The sequence below is a fragment of the Macrobrachium nipponense genome, chromosome 39 (assembly GCF_015104395.2).
Source record: "Macrobrachium nipponense isolate FS-2020 chromosome 39, ASM1510439v2, whole genome shotgun sequence".
NCBI lineage: Eukaryota > Metazoa > Arthropoda > Malacostraca > Decapoda > Palaemonidae > Macrobrachium > Macrobrachium nipponense.
This window is the reverse complement of record NC_061099.1, coordinates 59,665,787-59,683,815: the sequence shown is the minus strand read 5'-3', so window position 1 is coordinate 59,683,815 and position 18,029 is coordinate 59,665,787. Positions and strand designations below refer to the sequence as shown.

Here is an 18,029-nt window from a genome sequence, read left to right as displayed (position 1 = left end):
AAATGGAAAACATTTTGTGTTTCTGTGTGTATATGTATGTATATACGCATATAACGCATATATATATATATATATGATATATATATATATATATGATTATATATATATAATATATATGTATATATATGTATATATATATATATATATAATATATATAGATATATATATATATATATATATATATATATATATATATATGATATATATATATATCTATATATATATATATATATATATAACTATATATATATATATATATATATATATATATATATATATATATAGTGTGTGTGTGTGTGTATTATATATATACATGTACATATGTAGGTGTGCATATCTAGTATACATTTATATATATACATGCACCTATACTACATGGGTACATATGTACAAATATGTATGTTCATACATGTGTGTGACACTCCTTTTTCTAAAAACTTCCTCAACCATCTTTTTTTCTTTCTCTTATCCCTCCTCAAGTGCAGTAAAACTGCCTCATAAAATACAGGCTACTGCACCAACACGCATCCTGACGACAACTGAGGTCTGGACAGGAAACATTACTTGCAAACAGTTTCTAAGCTGTTCGCAAACTGTTTGCAAACAGTGTTTCCTAATGTGGACAGGTATTAAGGAAAGTATTGGAAAAATTTCAATTAGTACAAGAATTGCTCAGTAACTCCTGTAGAGCCCTAGTAGTAGCCTCAGAGCAACTAATATTTTGGACTTACTAGCTCTCCCGGTAGATGTCCCTTGTACTACTATTCTTCCATCAGGAGAAATTGACTCCAACTACCAAATCCCATTCTTTTCTATTAACTTTCAGATCTCTCACTTAACCACTTGGATATGCTCAACCATCTCATCCCAATAAGGGGATTTTCAAGGTACTTGTGTATCATGGATTCTATCCTAGGGTGGAAAACAACTGTGGCCTTGTATCAGATGCAGTGGTTTGTGTATTGCTCAGGGTGCCATCCTAGAGGAATTTCCAGTGCCTGTACCCCTGTAGACAACAAGTATCTCTGCTTTCTTAGGTATAGTAAGAGTTTTTCACTGTCTTCTTTCAAGGTTATCATTCCTTACTTTCCTCAGTGGTGCATCATGTGCACTTAGGTCTGGCTGTTGATCAGTACCTTAAGGTTTTGAGATCAGTCAAGATTGAAGCCCCTTGAACTCAGTGTCAATCTCTCTGGGATTTAGAAGCAGCCCTACATTTCATCTGCAGATCTTTTTAGCCTGTGGAATGAGTTCCATTGAAGTATTTACTATGAAATTCTCTTTTAGTTAGCACTGTTGGTAGTTGAAAAAGTTAATTTATTGCAAGCACTCTCCGTAAGGTTGTTGTAAATGGGAATGCTATTTTATCTTTTGCTTAGACCTGAGAATGACGTTAGGGCAAAGTTTTTCTAGAACTGCAATAAGCCTGGAAGAAGCAGAGTTATCCTTTTATGGTGTGATTTTAGAAAATCTAGAACTTTCTTGTCAAAGGTTAAGCCTGGAATAGGCAAAGTTAACCTTTTGTTATGTGTTTTTAGAAAACTTAGATTGTTATTGTCAAAGGTTAAGCTTGTAGGAGGCAAAGTTAACCTTATGTTTTGTGGTTATAGCAAACCTAGAATGTCTTTGTCAAAAGGTTAAGCCTGGAAGAAGTAAAGTTGACCTTTTGTTATGTGGTTTTAGAAACCTAGAACATCTTTGTCAAAGAATGCTAGTTTCTCGGTGTGAGAGCCTTGCTACTTGAAGGGAGTCCAACATCTGGTGGCAGTAAGATCCAGAAAGGATTCCAGATCAGGTAAGAATAATTTGGGTTTCATGCAGAAACCTTTACGTCGATTGGCTGAGTCGATATTATCTAGCTACACTACCCACCATCCTCTTCTCAATGTGGGAATCAGCTATCTTTAACTGTAGGTCAGATTCATCCCAAAATAATATAAATTTTCATAATAAAATTTATTATTTGGGTGCTTGCTTACTGTTAAAGTACACCCCACTCAGCCTCCCCACAAATTAGTGGGCTGTCAAGGAGAATTATGACAAGAGCTAAAACATTCAAAACACATCTGGTGAAGAAGAGGTGTACTAGACAGTCATCTGGGCAGCGGAGATATGAGCTGTCTTTAACAGTAGGTGAGTATCTAAATAAAAAATTTTATAATGAAAATTTATATTTTATTTAGTGAATTTTCCCAAGGTAGTGATTAGTTTTAAAGTATGATGCCTTCTTTTTTGTCCTTTCACTTGAAAGTCTTTTATACTGTATTTGAATTAACTTGAGGTCCTGTCAAATGTTGGGAAGTAATTCATGTACGCTTCATTTTGTTTTATTTTAATAACTGTAACTTGGTTGGTTACACTGAATTGTAGAAATATTTCAACACTTATTGTAAATATTACTGAATTTAATTACTTTTTCTATGAATATGCTATGATAATTTGGCTTATGATATTGTGTATTTGTCATCCATGAAGAATATTTCTTACAGATGAGTGATCTTTAACAAACTGTCAAGTTTTTATCTTTTGTTTAATGTTGAAGTAATATTGCATAATTTTAGTACTAGTACCAAACTGTATGAGTGCTTATTGCTTGTAATGAATTGCTCTAAATGGCACCTATGTGGAAAAGTTTTGTGAATTTAGTTCTTAGACTTTCAGGAGTGATTAGCTCCTGTTTTTTAATGGTACCTATATGGAGTTCTGTGAATCTAATTCTTACACTTTTAGCAGTATTAGCCTTAAAATATAGGCTATTACATTAAGAGTTGTGACATGTGTTAAGTACAGAGTAGCATTAAATACTTATTCCACTGGTTAGGTTGAAGAGGCCAAGCAAGAACTGCAAGAAATAGTAGAGTTTTTAAGAAATCCTGAGAAGTTCACATCCCTTGGAGCAGAGCTTCCCAAAGGTGTTCTGTTGGTTGGTCCTCCAGGAACTGGCAAGACACTACTTGCCCGTGCTGTTGCAGGAGAAGCTGGTGTGCCTTTCTTTCATGCAGCTGGGCCAGAGTTTGATGAGATTCTTGTTGGTCAGGGTGCACGAAGGGTTCGAGATCTGTTTCGTAAGTGTTATGTGTATTTTATGGACTAAAATTAATAATTGAAGTTTAGTCATGAAATATCTTTTCCTATGGCTTCAAGTATTTAATTTTAAAGATGGGAAATACTCTTGTACTGGGAAACTTTTTTTGTATTGTAAATTTGTTTTAATAGTCTTCAATTTTCAATTTTAGGTGCAGCAAAAATGCGAGCCCCATGTGTGATATTCATTGATGAAATTGACTCAGTTGGTGCCAAACGATCTAACTCGGTACTCCATCCTTATGCCAATCAGACAATCAATCAGCTTTTAGCTGAAATGGATGGGTTTCACAAAAATGAGGGTGTTATAGTTCTAGGAGCCACAAACAGAAGGGATGATCTAGATAAGGCTCTTCTCCGTCCAGGAAGGTTTGATGTAGAGGTCCAGGTATGTATGCATATAGGTTATTTATTAAAAAAATTCAATATTAAATCTCTAAGTGTTCAGTTACATATTGCCAGGGATGTTTCTGGATCATTTCTATTTGAGGAACCTTAGAAATGCTAGATTCTACTGAATATTTTCCATTGTGAAAAGTACCAAAGATTGTAGTTATCCCTCAATTTGGCAGTTTGCAAAGCTGTACCTTGTTGGAACACTGGTACATAATCAATGGAGTTAACGCTTAAATATAATAAACAGTATGTATACTGATAGTCAGAATTTGTTGTGCTTCCATCATAAATTGTTCTAGTTTTTATTCTAAATTTACTAGATTGCATTGGTCTCTTTTGAAGGCATTCCATAGGAAATGGCTAACATAGTTACTTATATGAAACTGTAGATCTGTAAAGAAAAATATACATATATATATTGTAAAGGGACTTTATAATATGATTCTGCATTTTTGAATATTTTCCTAGCCTAATCTTTTCTTTTGAACACAAATGTGCAATCTACCCGCCTGTCCACGTTCTCTAGTCCCAGTATTCTCCAGCTTACACCTTTGAACAACACCACAACAAGACTTACAACCCAAAAACTCCTATTAGACTGAGAGTTCTCTTCTACCAATCAAACAACCCTTGCACTTGTTTCTTTCTCCACTCTGTTATTGTTTACATTCCACCGGACACCGCCGCCATCTTGTCTTCTATGACATCACAATACAACTTAAATACATCAATAGACACCTAAAATAACCATATGCTTCCCATACATTGTATATCCACCCTATTTCGACAATGTAGAAAATAACAATAACAATAAAAATGAAAACTCTGACTAAACTGATATATAATCACACTTATCTCTTTCTCCCTCCCCTCCAACTGCTTCCTAACCTAGTCCCCTCTAATTTCCATTATTCTCCAACTCTACCCTGTACATGATTTTTAATATTTTCCCCTGAAACTCCTGCTTTAGTTAATATATCAACTACTGGTTTCCCATATTCATGGGTGCCCGCAGCATATTTTCCAAGAGAGGCAAATTTTATATATACAGTAGAGACCCGGACCTCGATCTTATTAGAACTCGAAATAATCAGATTTCAATTGAAAATTTTGAGTAAATGTTGCATCTGAGCTTAACCAAAAATCCAGAAACCAACCCAAGAATCATATGTTGTTCATACACGAAAACAAACTTTGTCTTAACAATAGGATAATTTTCTAGCACCTAGCTGGGAATTCCTGTTAAATCGCAGATGAAAAGCAAGGAATCTTGTGAGATCTGGCAACACGTGTGTATATTGGGTGAAAAATGGTCAAGGACCATGCACCCACGCTACAACGTTCAGTCTTTTACTTAACTGCCTGGGCAAGAGCCATGGTTGCCCTCTCTCGGCCTTTGTTTACCCGGTTTCATTGCCTGTTTTCGCTTGTGATTCTGTGTTTGTGTGTGTGTGTGTGCGCTTGTATTATGGCTTCTTCTGCTCCTTCTCGGCCTTGACAATGTGTGTAGCCGGGTACTCAAGGTTTTCCGTGTTCTCGTTATTTGGCTTCTTCAGCGACAGATCCACACAAGACTTGCAGTAGGTGTGGTTCTAACGTTTGTACCATAACGAATCCCTGCATTAAATGTCGTGCATGGCCTAGAGAGCAGTGGAAGTTAATTTATAGTAAGTGGGAGCATCGTCGAGTTTCTACCTTTCCTTCATAGGAGAGATTTTCATTTCCTCTTCCCAAAGCTTCGTCTCCCGCCGCAGTCACACCCCATGCTAGTGTAGTATTTGTCTCCTTCCTTTGCTTCGATTTGTTGTTGGAAGTATCAGGAGCCCTCAGACTGATTTAATATGTAATGTCACCCTCTTCCTTGGAATTAATTTACTTTCCGAGAGGGAGGAGGCTTTTCATCAGTTTCTTTCGTTTTATGAGTCGGAGGTGTAAAAATGGCGGTGCTCTGGGGGTCGCTTGGGCTACGGGGTCTACCCTCCTTGGAGGGTTTGCTTACACACTTCTTGGATACTTTCCTCCCCCCTCTTCAGGCTACCGAAGCTCTCCCTCCACCTCCTGGCCTTGTCTTTGTTGGTAGCCGAAGTCAAAGGAAGCTGTGGTGTCGGCGCGGCTGGTGACGTCACGGGGTCAGCCATTTTGTATCCCTCTGCCAGTGGCATCTGTTTCCTCCTCGGGTCGAGGGGAAGCCGTGACGTCATCGCTGCTAGTGACGTCACTTCCATCAATGATGGCACTCCCAGTTTCCTCCACTGCGCTGCCTTGCACATCTGTGTCGTCATCGTTTGCTCCCGTAACGTCATCGCTGCCATCCAGTTCGCTGCATCTCCCTTCCATGTCGTCGGCCCCTTCTCTTGCTGATCCATCTGAGGCTTTATGTCAGGGAGACCCTGTTTGGAAGATAGGTTTGCTGCCATGTCGGCTGGGAGAACTAGAAGCTAGAAGCAAAGTGTTGCGTTTGCCCCTGCCTCCTCAAAGAGATTGTGTTAGGAGTCAGTGCTGTCTTCCTTTCCTTCTCCCCCATCTCCACCGCGTCGGCGTTTCAAGCATTGGAAGGTTAAGGACTTTGCCTTTTCTTCGTCTGCGAGGGAGGAGTGGCATGCCCATGTTCCTGCGAGTGTTAGTGTTTCATCCCCTGTGCGATCTGCAATGGCTGCTTCGTCCTCTGCATCGAGTCGCGAGTGTGTTGCAACCTCGCACATTCATGCACATGTTGCAAATTCTTCCACCTATCCAACACCAGGGCCTATTCATTGCTGTAAGTATCTCAAGGCGCCTGTCAAGAGTTTGAAGGTTGTGGGTGTGGAAATAGTGCAGCAGGAGTGTCTGTCGGCCCTCCCCTTGGTGCTTCCCGAGGTTCAACTCCGAGGGATTCTCGTTTTGTTTTGAGTGTTCGAGATGCTTCTCCTTTGCATGTACATGCATCCCCCCCTGCACATGCACGTACGTGGCCACGTACGCAAGTAATCTATTGGGAGTGTGCATAGTGATGTTCTTAGTGTTGTGGTTGGTTTTTGTCGCAGGAGTTGGCACTTGGATCCAGCCCAAACAGGTTGGTTGACATTTTGGGCTGTTTGCTGCTGGCTCTTCTGTTGGTTTACACAAAGAAGGTGCTTTGGATAAGCCTTCACATCTTCTCATTGTTGGTCTCCATTGTCAGAGCAGGAGGAGGGAGACACGCAAGAGTTTTTGTCTTCCTTTACCGAAGTTATTGATCTCATTCGTGGGTTCAACAATTTAGAGAGTAGGACTCAGGCTCAGTCATCTTTCGCTCTTTCCTGTTTGGAAGTCTTGCTGGGAGCTACGCAAGATCCCAAATCATCATTTCAACTTCCCTTATTGGGGCATGTCCAGTCGGTCTTGCATAATGGTAAAAGCCTCTGTTTCAGATGGGTCTCTTCGCTCAAGAGGTTCTTCCAGGTTGCTTCCTCCGCCACTCACGAGGCATAGGAAGTACTATGCTACAAACTCTGCCTACTTGATGTCACGTCATCTTAACCTGGATGTCATTCGTCTAAAGGCAGGGTTGACTTTGGAGCAGGGTGGGTTGGTAGCTCTGTCTTTGTCTCTGCAGGATGCCTCAGCTTTGGACTTCTGGTCAGTGGTCATTGCCAAGATAGCATTTGACAGGTCCCAGAGGGGTCTTGGCAGTTTGTTGCAGTCTTGGGGCAAGGCATTCTCGTATCTCGCCACCTCAGCGTCAGTTTATGGGCTAATCCTCTCCCTGGATCACAAGAGACGTGGCTTTGTCCAGAATAAAAAGATCGGTTGACCCTGAGTCCTCGTTGGCGTTGAGGAATGGGGACCCTTTGGAATCTCTGTTTCTGTTCCCTCGGACTGAGCTGGAGGATGCGATAGACTGACACTGGGCTGACACAAAGGAAGTTTAGTGCACCAGGCTCTGTCAAAATCAGTCTCATCCTCAGAGACATCCAGTTCCTCCTCCTCCCCCCTGCCCAGCAGCATTCACGAAGATTGTCATCTGGTAGGCCTTCAAGGAGTTCAGTTTCGGCAGGGCCTTCCCGTTCGTCCCAGTCTAGGTCAGGGGACCAACGTCCCTTTCGCTCCTGCTCTTTTAAGTCGAGAAGGGGCCCCAGGGGCAGAGATAAAGGGAGTTGTCGGTAAGTTAGGTGCCTCTCCCTCTCCTGTGCCACAGGTGGGGGTGTTCCTGGCAGCCAGTGGGCCAAGTGGCAGTGTTATGGGGCAGAGAATGGGTAGTAGATGTCCTTCATGGTGGTATCTACTGCTGTTCATCTTCTCCTCCCCCCCACCCCCCAGCTCTCAGACAAGCCTCTGCTCAGGAGGGTGTATCCCTCATTTGGCTATCCGGGAGGATGCGTTAGAGGAAGTGGTTCGTCTGTCTCTGGGGTTTTACAGTCACATCTTCTTGGTGCCCAAGGCATCAGGAGGTTGGAGACCTGTGATCGACTTATCCACCTTGAATCATTTCAAGAAAACGAGGTTCAAGATGGAGACCCCGCGATCAGTGTTGGCAGCTGTGAGTGAAAGCGACTTCATGCTGTTGATAGATTTGAAGAATGCATATTTCCAGATCCCTATTCATCCGTCGTCTAGAAAGTTCCTTCGCTTCTCTCTCGGAGACAAGGTCTTCGAGTTCAAAGTCCTGTGCTTTGGCTACCACAGCCCCTCCGTGTTCACAAGGGTCTTTCTCTCTCAATCTCCAAGTGGGCCCTATGCTCAGGGGATCCATTTGCTGAGGTACCTTGACAATTGGTGGTCTTGGCAAGATTCCGAGAGAGAAGCTGCTGCAGGACATAGGTCGTCTGCTTCTGTTTCTGCTCTGGAAACTGGGCATTGGGGAGACCAAGAGAAGTCAAACCTCGTACCCAGTCAAAGATCCTCTATCTGGGCATGGTCATCGATATGGCAAGTTTTTCAAGGTTTTCCCCATTCGATCAAGAGGTTGGAGAAGTTGCAAGTGGTGGTATGTGACTTCCTGTCGCAACCGGATCAGTCAGCTCATCAGTGGTAGGTTCTTCTGGGAATTTTGTCTTCTCTGGAGAAGCTGGTCCTTCATGGGCGACTTCTTCGGTCTCTGCAATGGAGACCGAGGGAATTCCTGGTCTCCAGGTGGGGACTCTCCCCTAACAAGGGTTCTTCTGTCTCTAGAAGTGAGAGAAAACCTTCGTTGGTGGTTGGATAACTGGAATCTCTTGAAGGGTGTTCCTCTGTGTTCTCTTCCCTCGGACTTCCCTCTGTTTTCAGATGCCTCCCTCGTAGGTTGGGGTGCTCATTTAGGCAGCCTCATTACCTCTGGAGTTTGGAGGACAAGCAGCAGCCCCTTTGGGTGTGAAGGTTCGGGAGAAAGTTGAGGGACATTCTGTTGTTCTCATGTCGTAAAACACCACGTTGGTCACTTATGTGAACAAGCAGGGGGGGGCCTGGTTTCATGTCAACTTCACGCCTTGACTGTCGAGGTTCACTAGTGGGCGGTCAGCATATCTTTTAGATAGGCCTCATCTAGTTTGGATAAGATTATCTTAGGACCCTCTGTACCCTTAAGTTCATCTCTATCTATTCTTTCTGCTACTTCTTGGGCTTTCCCTTTTAAGTTCATTCTTATCTCTATCGCCGGGTATTTTACATCTCCATACAACAATAGCCAATCTTTGACTTGACTTCTCTATCCTTTGTACTCTTTTGTATCCCGCTAAATCTCAGACATTCCCTTCTCTATCTAGTCTCCCTTTGTTCATTATCTGATCTGACCATCTTTAATCAACCATGCTCTGCTACCAGTTTGAATATTTTCCCAACTTAATCTTTCCTTTTGAACACAAATGTGCAATCTACCCACCTGTTCACGTTCTCCAGTCCCAGTATTCTCCAGCTTACACCTTTGAACAACACCACAAGAAGACTTATAAACTCAAGTACTCCGATCAGACAGAGAACTCTTTCCTACCAATGAAACAACCCTCACACTTGTCTCTTTCTCCACTCTGTTATTGTTTACATTCCACCTGATGCTGCCACCATCTTGTCTTCTGTGACGCCACAACACAAATACGTCAATGGGCACCTAAAATCAACCATGTGCTTACCATACATTGTACATCCACCCTATTTCAATAATGCAGAAAATAACAATAAAAATGAAATATGACTAAACTGACATATAATCAGCGTTGACCAAGATAATGGTTCTTGTCTTTTAACTGGCCCAAAATCATAAAGCAAGATGGCCGATGTGCATGTGCAATAGTCAGTTTTGCAGTTTTGATGTAGGAAACTGGGTGCAGCTTCTCTGAAGACGACAAAATGCCCTTTTGTATTTGAGTCCATTATACTCTTATCACATGTTATAGGTTTATCATTATGGCAGCCGTAAAGATGTTCTAGTCCCATGAGTTACTGACACATACCATGGAGGGTAACTCCTTTGAGGATTCAACAGCAACTACCAAAAATAGGTTTTTCCTATGTCAAAAACTGTTTTTTCTTTGTTCCATGGGCCTCACAAAAGCATTTGATTGTGTTTGCCATAAAAAATGTTGATATTTTAAGGCAGAGAAAAGGATTTTGACGTAAGGAAAAATCTATTTCTGGGCGATTGGCTCGTGTCGCCAGCGAAATATCCTTTAATCTATTATTTCTAGGGTAAATGTACTAACACATACCAGAGAATAAATAAATAAAGAAAAAGGTCAGTACAACTGACTCGCTCACCCTCCAAGAGGGTGTCGGTATGAACACTATGGCGAGTGAGACCACTACCACGAGCCGAATGCCAATAGAATTCTCCCACTACAAAATCCCCACAAGAGGAGAGCCGACCCACAGAGTGGGCAGCAACTACTACTACTCCATCCCATGCTGCCGACTGCTGCGCCTCTGGTGGCCATCCTGAAGTTAGCAGACAATCTTGGGCGATGGGATGTGTAGGGCGGAGTTTCGCTGGCGACACGAGCCAATCGCCCAGAAATAGATTTTTCCTTACGTCAAAATCCCTTTTCTGGGCTCAGCTCGTGTCGCTGCGCGAAATCGTACCAGAGAAATAGCACAAGATTGTAAACAAAATCACAAAACAAAAGAGGAGTCTCAAATAAAAGGTAAAAAAAAAGAAAATATAATGAATATAATTGTTAATAAGGATACATATACACAATGATACAAAATAGAAATATTGCTTAAATTAAACTTAATTCTAATAATATTTCTTAACTTAAGATAATTTACAAATATACAGGGTAATATGGCATATATGTACCAAAATGGTATCTGTGTAAGGATATGTATCAGAAATCCAGAGCAATTAACATAATAAGTTGAACAAAACAGTCAACAATAATAATATATAAAGGAATGTATATAACTTAATATACAAAACCCGTAACCATTACAAATAAGATGTATCCCCTAGCATAAACATAAGGGGATGACATCCAAGAGATCAATACACAATCAATTGTGAGTGCCCCTAGCAAAAAAATAAGGGACACCCACCACATCATCATAAGCAGCTAAGACACAAGGTAACCTAGATGAACAAGGCAGGAATAGACGAACTGTTGGGGGGTAGGTAGGTAGAAAGGAGGACTGGATCTTCTACTAAAGATTAGGCAGAGTCGGGGGAAACTATGTTACCCGCTGCTACTGCTGAAAATTTCAGAGCTTCCAAGGACTTTAAGTAATGACGTTTAAATACTGTCGGCGATTTCCATCCAGTATATTTTTTGTTTTTCAACTCATCGAAGTTCATATGTTGGAAATAGTTAATTGAGGTGGCTACTGCCCTGATCATGTGCTTTGGAAAAGAGTCAGGATTGCTTGTTTAATGAAGTACAGGATTTGCTGCCTGATGCCTTAATAGATAAAGTACCACCTTTTCTCTCTTAAAGAGAGGACCCGATGAGGATGAGGAGGTCCTAGACAGAAAGGCTCGTAAGGTCGAAACTGGGCAAAGAGATACATCTTGTGGAAGGGGTAGTACCTTCCATGGTTCCCACCTCATCAAAGGATCTTCATTCTTAGCTATAAAACTACGTTCCGGAGAAAGTAGCACTTCCCCTGTGGGAAGGAACTGAATATGATCCGGATCTCTGGATAAAGCCGACAGTTCTGAAATTCTAGCTCCTGAGGCCAAGCTTAATAAAAATAGAGTTTTTTCTTAAGAGCATTATAAACGAGCATGTGTCATTATCAGTTTCTGAAGCCAGCTTTAGAACATCGTTTAAGAACCATGATACTGACGTAGGCCTTACAGAAGGTCTAAGTCTAGCACACGCCTGGGAATAGACGAGAAGTAGGAATCTGTCAAGTCTATGTTGAAACCAAATTGAAAAATCTTTTTCAAGGCTGACTTGTTTGTCGTAATCCGTGCTAGCTGCTAAAGCCTTTTTCAAATAAGAATCTGAAAAAGGATATAGCTGAATTGATTGTCATGATCCTAATATCTGATTCTCTCAGGAAGGTTGCTAACTTTTTGACAGCAGCATCATACTGTCTCAAAGTTGAATCTCTTTTATCGGATTCCAAGAAGAGAAATATTTTGAGGGTCAATATTCGCATTCCTTTTCGCTGCAAACTTCATGAAATCCATAAAGTTAGGGTTTTGAGAATCCCTGAGGAAGCGAACACAGTCTTCGTTTGTACTGACTGGGAGAGCCTGGGACTGGGAATCCGAAGAGGACGAAGACCCAGTTCCAGAATTAGAGGGTACCAATTGCTCTTCGGCCAGTCTGGGGCTACTAGAGCCACTTGACCATTGAATGTCCTGAGTTTGTTCAATACCTTCATGAGAAGATTCACTGGAGGAAAGACATAAATCTTCTCCCAGTTGTTCCAGTCTAGAGCCAGGGCGTCCGTGGCATAGGCCAGAGGGTCCAGGTTGGGGGCCACATAACATGGGAGTTTGTGGTTCGCTTGAGATGCGAAGAGATCCACTTGTAGGCCTGGAACTCTCTGAAGAATCCATTGGAACGAACTGTTGTCCAGTGACCATTCCGACTCTAGAGGTACTGATCGGATAGAGCATCTGCTATGACGTTTCTCACTCCAGCTATATGGGTGGAGGAGAGATGCCAACTGAACTTGTCCGCCAGGGAGAAGATGGCTACCATGACATGATTTAGATGACGTGATTTGGAGCCTCCTCTGTTTATACAATGTACTACCACTGCGCTGTCCAAGACTAGCTTTATATGGGAGTACTTTGGTGGACGTAACCTTTTTAGAGTCAAGAACACTGCCATTGCTTCCAGTACGTTTATATGGAACTGACGGAACTGAGGTGACCACGTTCCTTGAACTTTCTTGAACTGGGAATATCCTCCCCAACCGCTTAATGAAGCGTCTGTGTGGATGGTAATCCCCGGTGGAGGAAACTGAAGGGGCACTGATACCGACAAGTTCTTGACTTTCGCCCACGGCCGGAGTCGATTCCGTAGAATCTGAGGGACTGAGGATAATTTGTCCCTGGACCTGACATTTGCTCGTGAGCGCCAGATTCTGGTTAGGTCTTTCAGTTTGGCTTTCATCAAGATGTTTGTCACTGATGCAAACTGGAGTGAAAACCCAGGATCCTTTCCTGAGTTCTTCTTGACGCCAGTTTGTGACTCAGAATTGCTTGACTGACTTCGCTATTTCTTTCCTCTTGGCTGATGGATCGACAGAGGGGGTTATGGGAGGATAGATTCCTTGAATGCCCAGCCACTGAAAGTTTGACTCTGGAGTGAGTCTTGACTTGGTCCTGTTTATCTTGAAGCCTAAGATATTCCAGGAACTGAATCACTTTCAGTGTTGCTCTGTTGCATTCCTCGACTGTTGAAGCCCAGATCAACCAATCGTCGAGATACGCTACTACCATAACCCCTTGCGATCTTAGTTGTTGAACTAACTACTTCCGCCAGCTTCGTGAACGACCCTGGGTGCTACGTTGAGCCCGAAAGGAACTACCTTGAAGGAGAATGTCTGGTCTCCTATCTTGAAGCCCAGATACGGACGGAAGTGTCTTGCAATAGGGATATGATAGTAAGCGTCTGTAAGATCGATAGAGGTGGTGACGGCCCCACGGGGAAGTAAGGTCCGCACCTGCCGAGATCGTGAGCATCTTGAACTTGTCGCAGCGAATGGCTAACGTTTTAAAGCGGACAAGTCTAAGATTACCCTTCTTTTTTGTGAGCCTTTCTTTGGCACGCTGAACAAGCGACCTTGTGAAACCTGCCTTTTGACTCTCGCTATAGCTCCTTTCTGAAGGAGATCCTCCGCATACTCCGTCAATTCCTTGAAGAAGTTGGCGGAAAGGTCTGGATGGGGGTGGGTTCGCTAACCAGCTCCAACCCAGGCCTTTTGACACAATGCTCTGAGCCCACTTGCTGAAGTTCCACCGGTGGCGGAAGTGAAACAGCCTCCCTCCTACCTGAAAATCCTCATTGGTTTTGGTAGCCCCTCGGCCTCCCCCCCCCCCCCTGAAATGCTTTCCTCTATTAAGGGCCCTCCCGATCCTCTCCCACGAAAGGATCGCTTACCTCTGCCTCCCTTACCCGAGCGGTCATACTTCTGGGAAGCTTGACCCTCGAAGACCTGATTGTAGGCTGGAGAGAGAGCGTAAGAGGTGGAGGGTTGAGGCTGAGGGGAGATAACATAGATCGGCTGCGATTGAGCCTTTGAGGTAGAAGGTTGGGCTGTTTGTACCAAGGGAACAGCTGGAACCTGCTGAGAAAAGCGTGGCTGTTTCTTCTGGTAGGGCTGGAAACGTCTGGGTTTCCTTTGAGCCCTACCCTTACCGGCTTGATCCTGTCGTCTCTTGGCCGTAAGACCCCAACGGTCTTTAAGGCTTTGGTTCAATCTCGTAGCCTCTGCCTGAACCTCCTTCACCATCGCCTCTGGGAAGAGGTCTGCTCCCCAGAGTGCTTGATGTAAGCAACTTATTCGGCTCGTGCCGAATTGTTGCTTCTTGTAGGACATGTTTCCTACAATTCGTCCTAGCCGTGGCGAACTCAAAACATATCCGACTGCACCGTTTGAGTCAGAGATTTGGTAAGAAGCGTTAAAGAGTGGCTCCGACCCATAGGCAATGGTAGCCACCTCGGTCATAGCCATGGAATTAATAGACCTGGCTAACCTCGATTTGGCATCGAATTCCGCCTGAATAAGCTATCTGGAAGCCTAGGTAGCTTCTCACCAAACTGCTCCATAGCACAGTCTGGTTTGAGTTTGCCAGCTGAGAATGGTGTGGCAAATCTTTCCCACAATTCACCGGCTGAGGGAAGTAAAGGAGACGTAGGATCTGCTTCCTTCAGCTGAGGCATGGAATCCCCCTTCTGGGCTGCTGGAATGGTGGTTGTCGCGATCTTTGTCAAGAAAGGGAGCGGGGTACTCTCTTCCATCGTAAAGATCGTAAAAGGACTCTTAAAAGGTTGGATTTTCGTATTGGAACAATCCATGTCCTCTAGACACCTGAGCCATTCTCTCTGAGCCTGGTCTCGTGAATAGAGGACTGTCTCTTTCGGTACCTTATCGTCCCGAGTCATGGCCGAGGCGGTGAGCCTGGCGTAGCCGATGAACGGAGGGGCTGAAGGTCTTCCGGGTAGAACTCGAAGTCTTCAATCCTCCGAGTTCCACATTCCGGGATAGAGATAAGCCCGTCTTGGAAGGGGCGTATGACGCTACTCTCCAAGGGTTGTTCATTGAGAACGGAGGTAGAGAGTCATACGGGGTAATATTGGGCTCCCCCTGTGCTGAAAGGTGGAGGAGAGACTAGTGGAGCTTGGCTCAGTCCGGCTATAATGTTGTCCTGAGAGGTGATCCTATCAGACAACCGGGAGATCATTTGTTCCATGCTGTTTTTCAGAGAACCAACCAGATCGCCCACTTGTTGCAACAGACCAGCGTTGGAGTCCAAAGCCGGAGCTGCTGCGGAGGTGGAAGGGTGGCTCTGAACCGGAACCAAAGGTAGCGGAACTGACGACTCCGCTGGAGTATGAGATCTCTCCCTGGAGGATTTACTCCTAGAGGACTTAGAGCCGGACCCAGAAGCTTTAGATCTCTCTGCTCCGGGATTTCTAGCTGGAGACTTACGAGAAGAAGATGACGCCGACGCCGTCTTTTTAGACGACGACGACGTCTTCGTCAAGGTTTTCACTGCTTGACCTTTGACCTTGGGTCTAACGGAAGCGTCAGGAGAAGTATACAGTTCTGTACCTGTAAAGCCTTGGAAGGATGGAGAGGTTGCAGGGGTAGAAGATCCAGTTGCACCCAAGGACATCCCTTGGGCGTCCAACGTACCTACCTCGACCAACAGGTCGTCTACACCTACCATAGGTTCAACATTAATATCCAGTGTCGCGACTTCCGAGGAGATGTCCTGGCCTTGATCCGTCAACGAGGCAGCCAGCTGTTGCTGAATGAAAGCGATAGTCGGGCCGCCTCTGCTGGGTCGACGTAGCCTGTAGCCTTGCCTCCGGGAAGATTAGTACCGCCAACTTCTTTTCAAGAATGTAGGGCATACCCTTGGCGGCGTTCTTCCCAAAACCGCCGACCCAGGCCCGCAGGGTTGCCAGTGCGGTATCCCTCACAGCCGGAGCCTGGAAGAGAGGGTATTGATTAGATTTTAAGATTAAACTTAAAACTAAAACTAATTTAAAAGCTTAACTTAAAATTATAGGGGCTACAAAACCCCCTGAATTTTATCTTAAGTTTGGGAGATTTAATGTAAAAACTTAAGAACTATAACAAAATGAGGACCAGTTAACGGAGTTGGAATACTTACCCCGTCTAAGAGCTGGCTCACCAGATCATAACAGATGGTAACAATGTCCTCGTCGGTACAGACGCTGGATTGTCCGTGCGGAGTCGCGCATGGAGCATGGGACCGGCAAAACTTCATGTCCACATGGTCTTGAAGTGTGGCGGCGCATCCCGGATGCTCACAGTTGGTGGTCTGTAAGTGAAAAGACACATGAGTATCTTAAAGAGTATCACTTACAGGCTAAAGGACAGAAGAACTCCGTTGCATGCCGGAGCTCGGAAAAATTTGGGCATAACCCCTCCCTTAACGCCTGAATAGGCTATAACCCCGGAGAGATCCGGTGAGACAGGCAAGGGAGGGGGGGATGTTTAAGGTAGCTTAAGATAAACTTACTAGTTTAACATAACAGATCTTAAACCTATAAAACTCGAACGTACCGGACTAAGTCCAGTGCGTGGCGGAGTGTCGTGCTCAGCGAGACGGAGTGGTAGAAGGGACCAACTGTATGCCCCGGTCCCCCCTGCTGGTGGACTAGCACCTTTCCGCTGGATGCCAGGTCTCCGGGTAGTAAAGGAGCCCCAGTAAGGTGGGAAAGAGCGAGAGGACATAACAGACTCGGGCTAGCAACGGAGCGACAGAGTAGCGACGAGGGGGAGGGGGGAAAGGCCAGTCCCCCCCACCTTACCATCCGGCCGGACCGAGAACCCGGGAGAGGTCGAGTCCAGTCTGGGTCTTTCCCCGTCCCTCTACTCCCTCCGCCTGGGGGTGGGAAGAGGGGAAGGATGCCCAGGCTTCCGGGGTAAATGCGGAGCGTAGCATGGGCTATACGGGCGAGTCCACCCGACCCCCCGACTCTATAGAAGAGCGGGAGGGGGGAAGGTGACTGGACAGGCGTCTGGCTGCCCCGTGATCACGTAGTGACCACGGGGCGGTAAGTACAAAACAATGGACAACAAAGCCTAGAAACATAACCAGCTGATCAGAGGAGATGCTATGGCGGGAAGCAACCGAACTGAAGAGCGGTAGCATATAGGCCCTTTGGGCCACAACCTAGGCTAAACAAAGCCAGACGCCTAACTAACCTAAACATATAATATAAAATAATTCAAATGAATAATTATGAAAGAAAGAAAACCAAAAACAAAATAGTAGGAGAAAAATCCAGGAGTGTACGACTAACCCGAAGGAAAGTCTACCACTCAAAGCTAGCCGGGGCCGATCCTAAGAGCCGTGGCTAGGGTCTGGATGGAAGGAGCCTACATAAGGTAAAAGACATGCATGCATGACAAACCGTGTAGACTGTACCCTAAACAAATCGGACGATTAAAATAGAGCGTACTAAAGTAAGGGGATGTTCTGGTATGGGAGACCAAGAACGAACCCACCAACGAGGCCAGAACCATGCTGCAGGCTTCCGACCTAGAGTTTCGTATTTATACCTAAAAAACGGCAAATACGGGCTCAGGGCCGGAAAAACCCAAATAGCAATAAACACTGAGTACTTAACTTAGCTGCTGCGATGGCTGCACGCTCCATGATAAACAAATCCAAAGAAAAGGGCACAAAAAACACAGAGTAAAAAAGGGCACGTGTGTATAGTGTGCGCTAACGAAAAAGGATGTCCACCAGAGGCGCAGCAGTCGGCAGCATGGGATGGAGTAGTAGTAGTTGCTGCCCACTCTGTGGGTCGGCTCTCCTCTTGTGGGGATTTTGTAGTGGGAGAATTCTATTGGCATTCGGCTCGTGGTAGTGGTCTCACTCGCCATAGTGTTCATACCGACACCCTCTTGGAGGGTGAGCGAGTCAGTTGTACTGACCTTTTTCTTTATTTATTTAT

The 18,029-nt window shown here is 44.4% G+C and overlaps 1 protein-coding gene and 1 pseudogene across 1 annotated transcript in view; both read left to right on the top strand.

The window, feature by feature from the left end:
• The window catches only part of LOC135210368 (ATP-dependent zinc metalloprotease YME1L-like), a 365,863-nt pseudogene that overhangs the window by 136,606 nt on the left and 211,228 nt on the right, over positions 1-18,029 (top strand).
• Positions 1-18,029, top strand: part of LOC135209927 (uncharacterized) — a 142,232-nt gene that overhangs the window by 122,703 nt on the left and 1,500 nt on the right. Inside the window, exons 5-6 of the mRNA XM_064242662.1 lie at positions 2,822-3,065; positions 3,237-3,472. Coding sequence (XP_064098732.1) covers positions 2,822-3,065; positions 3,237-3,472 — 480 coding nt within the window. The remainder of the gene's footprint in view (positions 1-2,821; positions 3,066-3,236; positions 3,473-18,029) is intronic.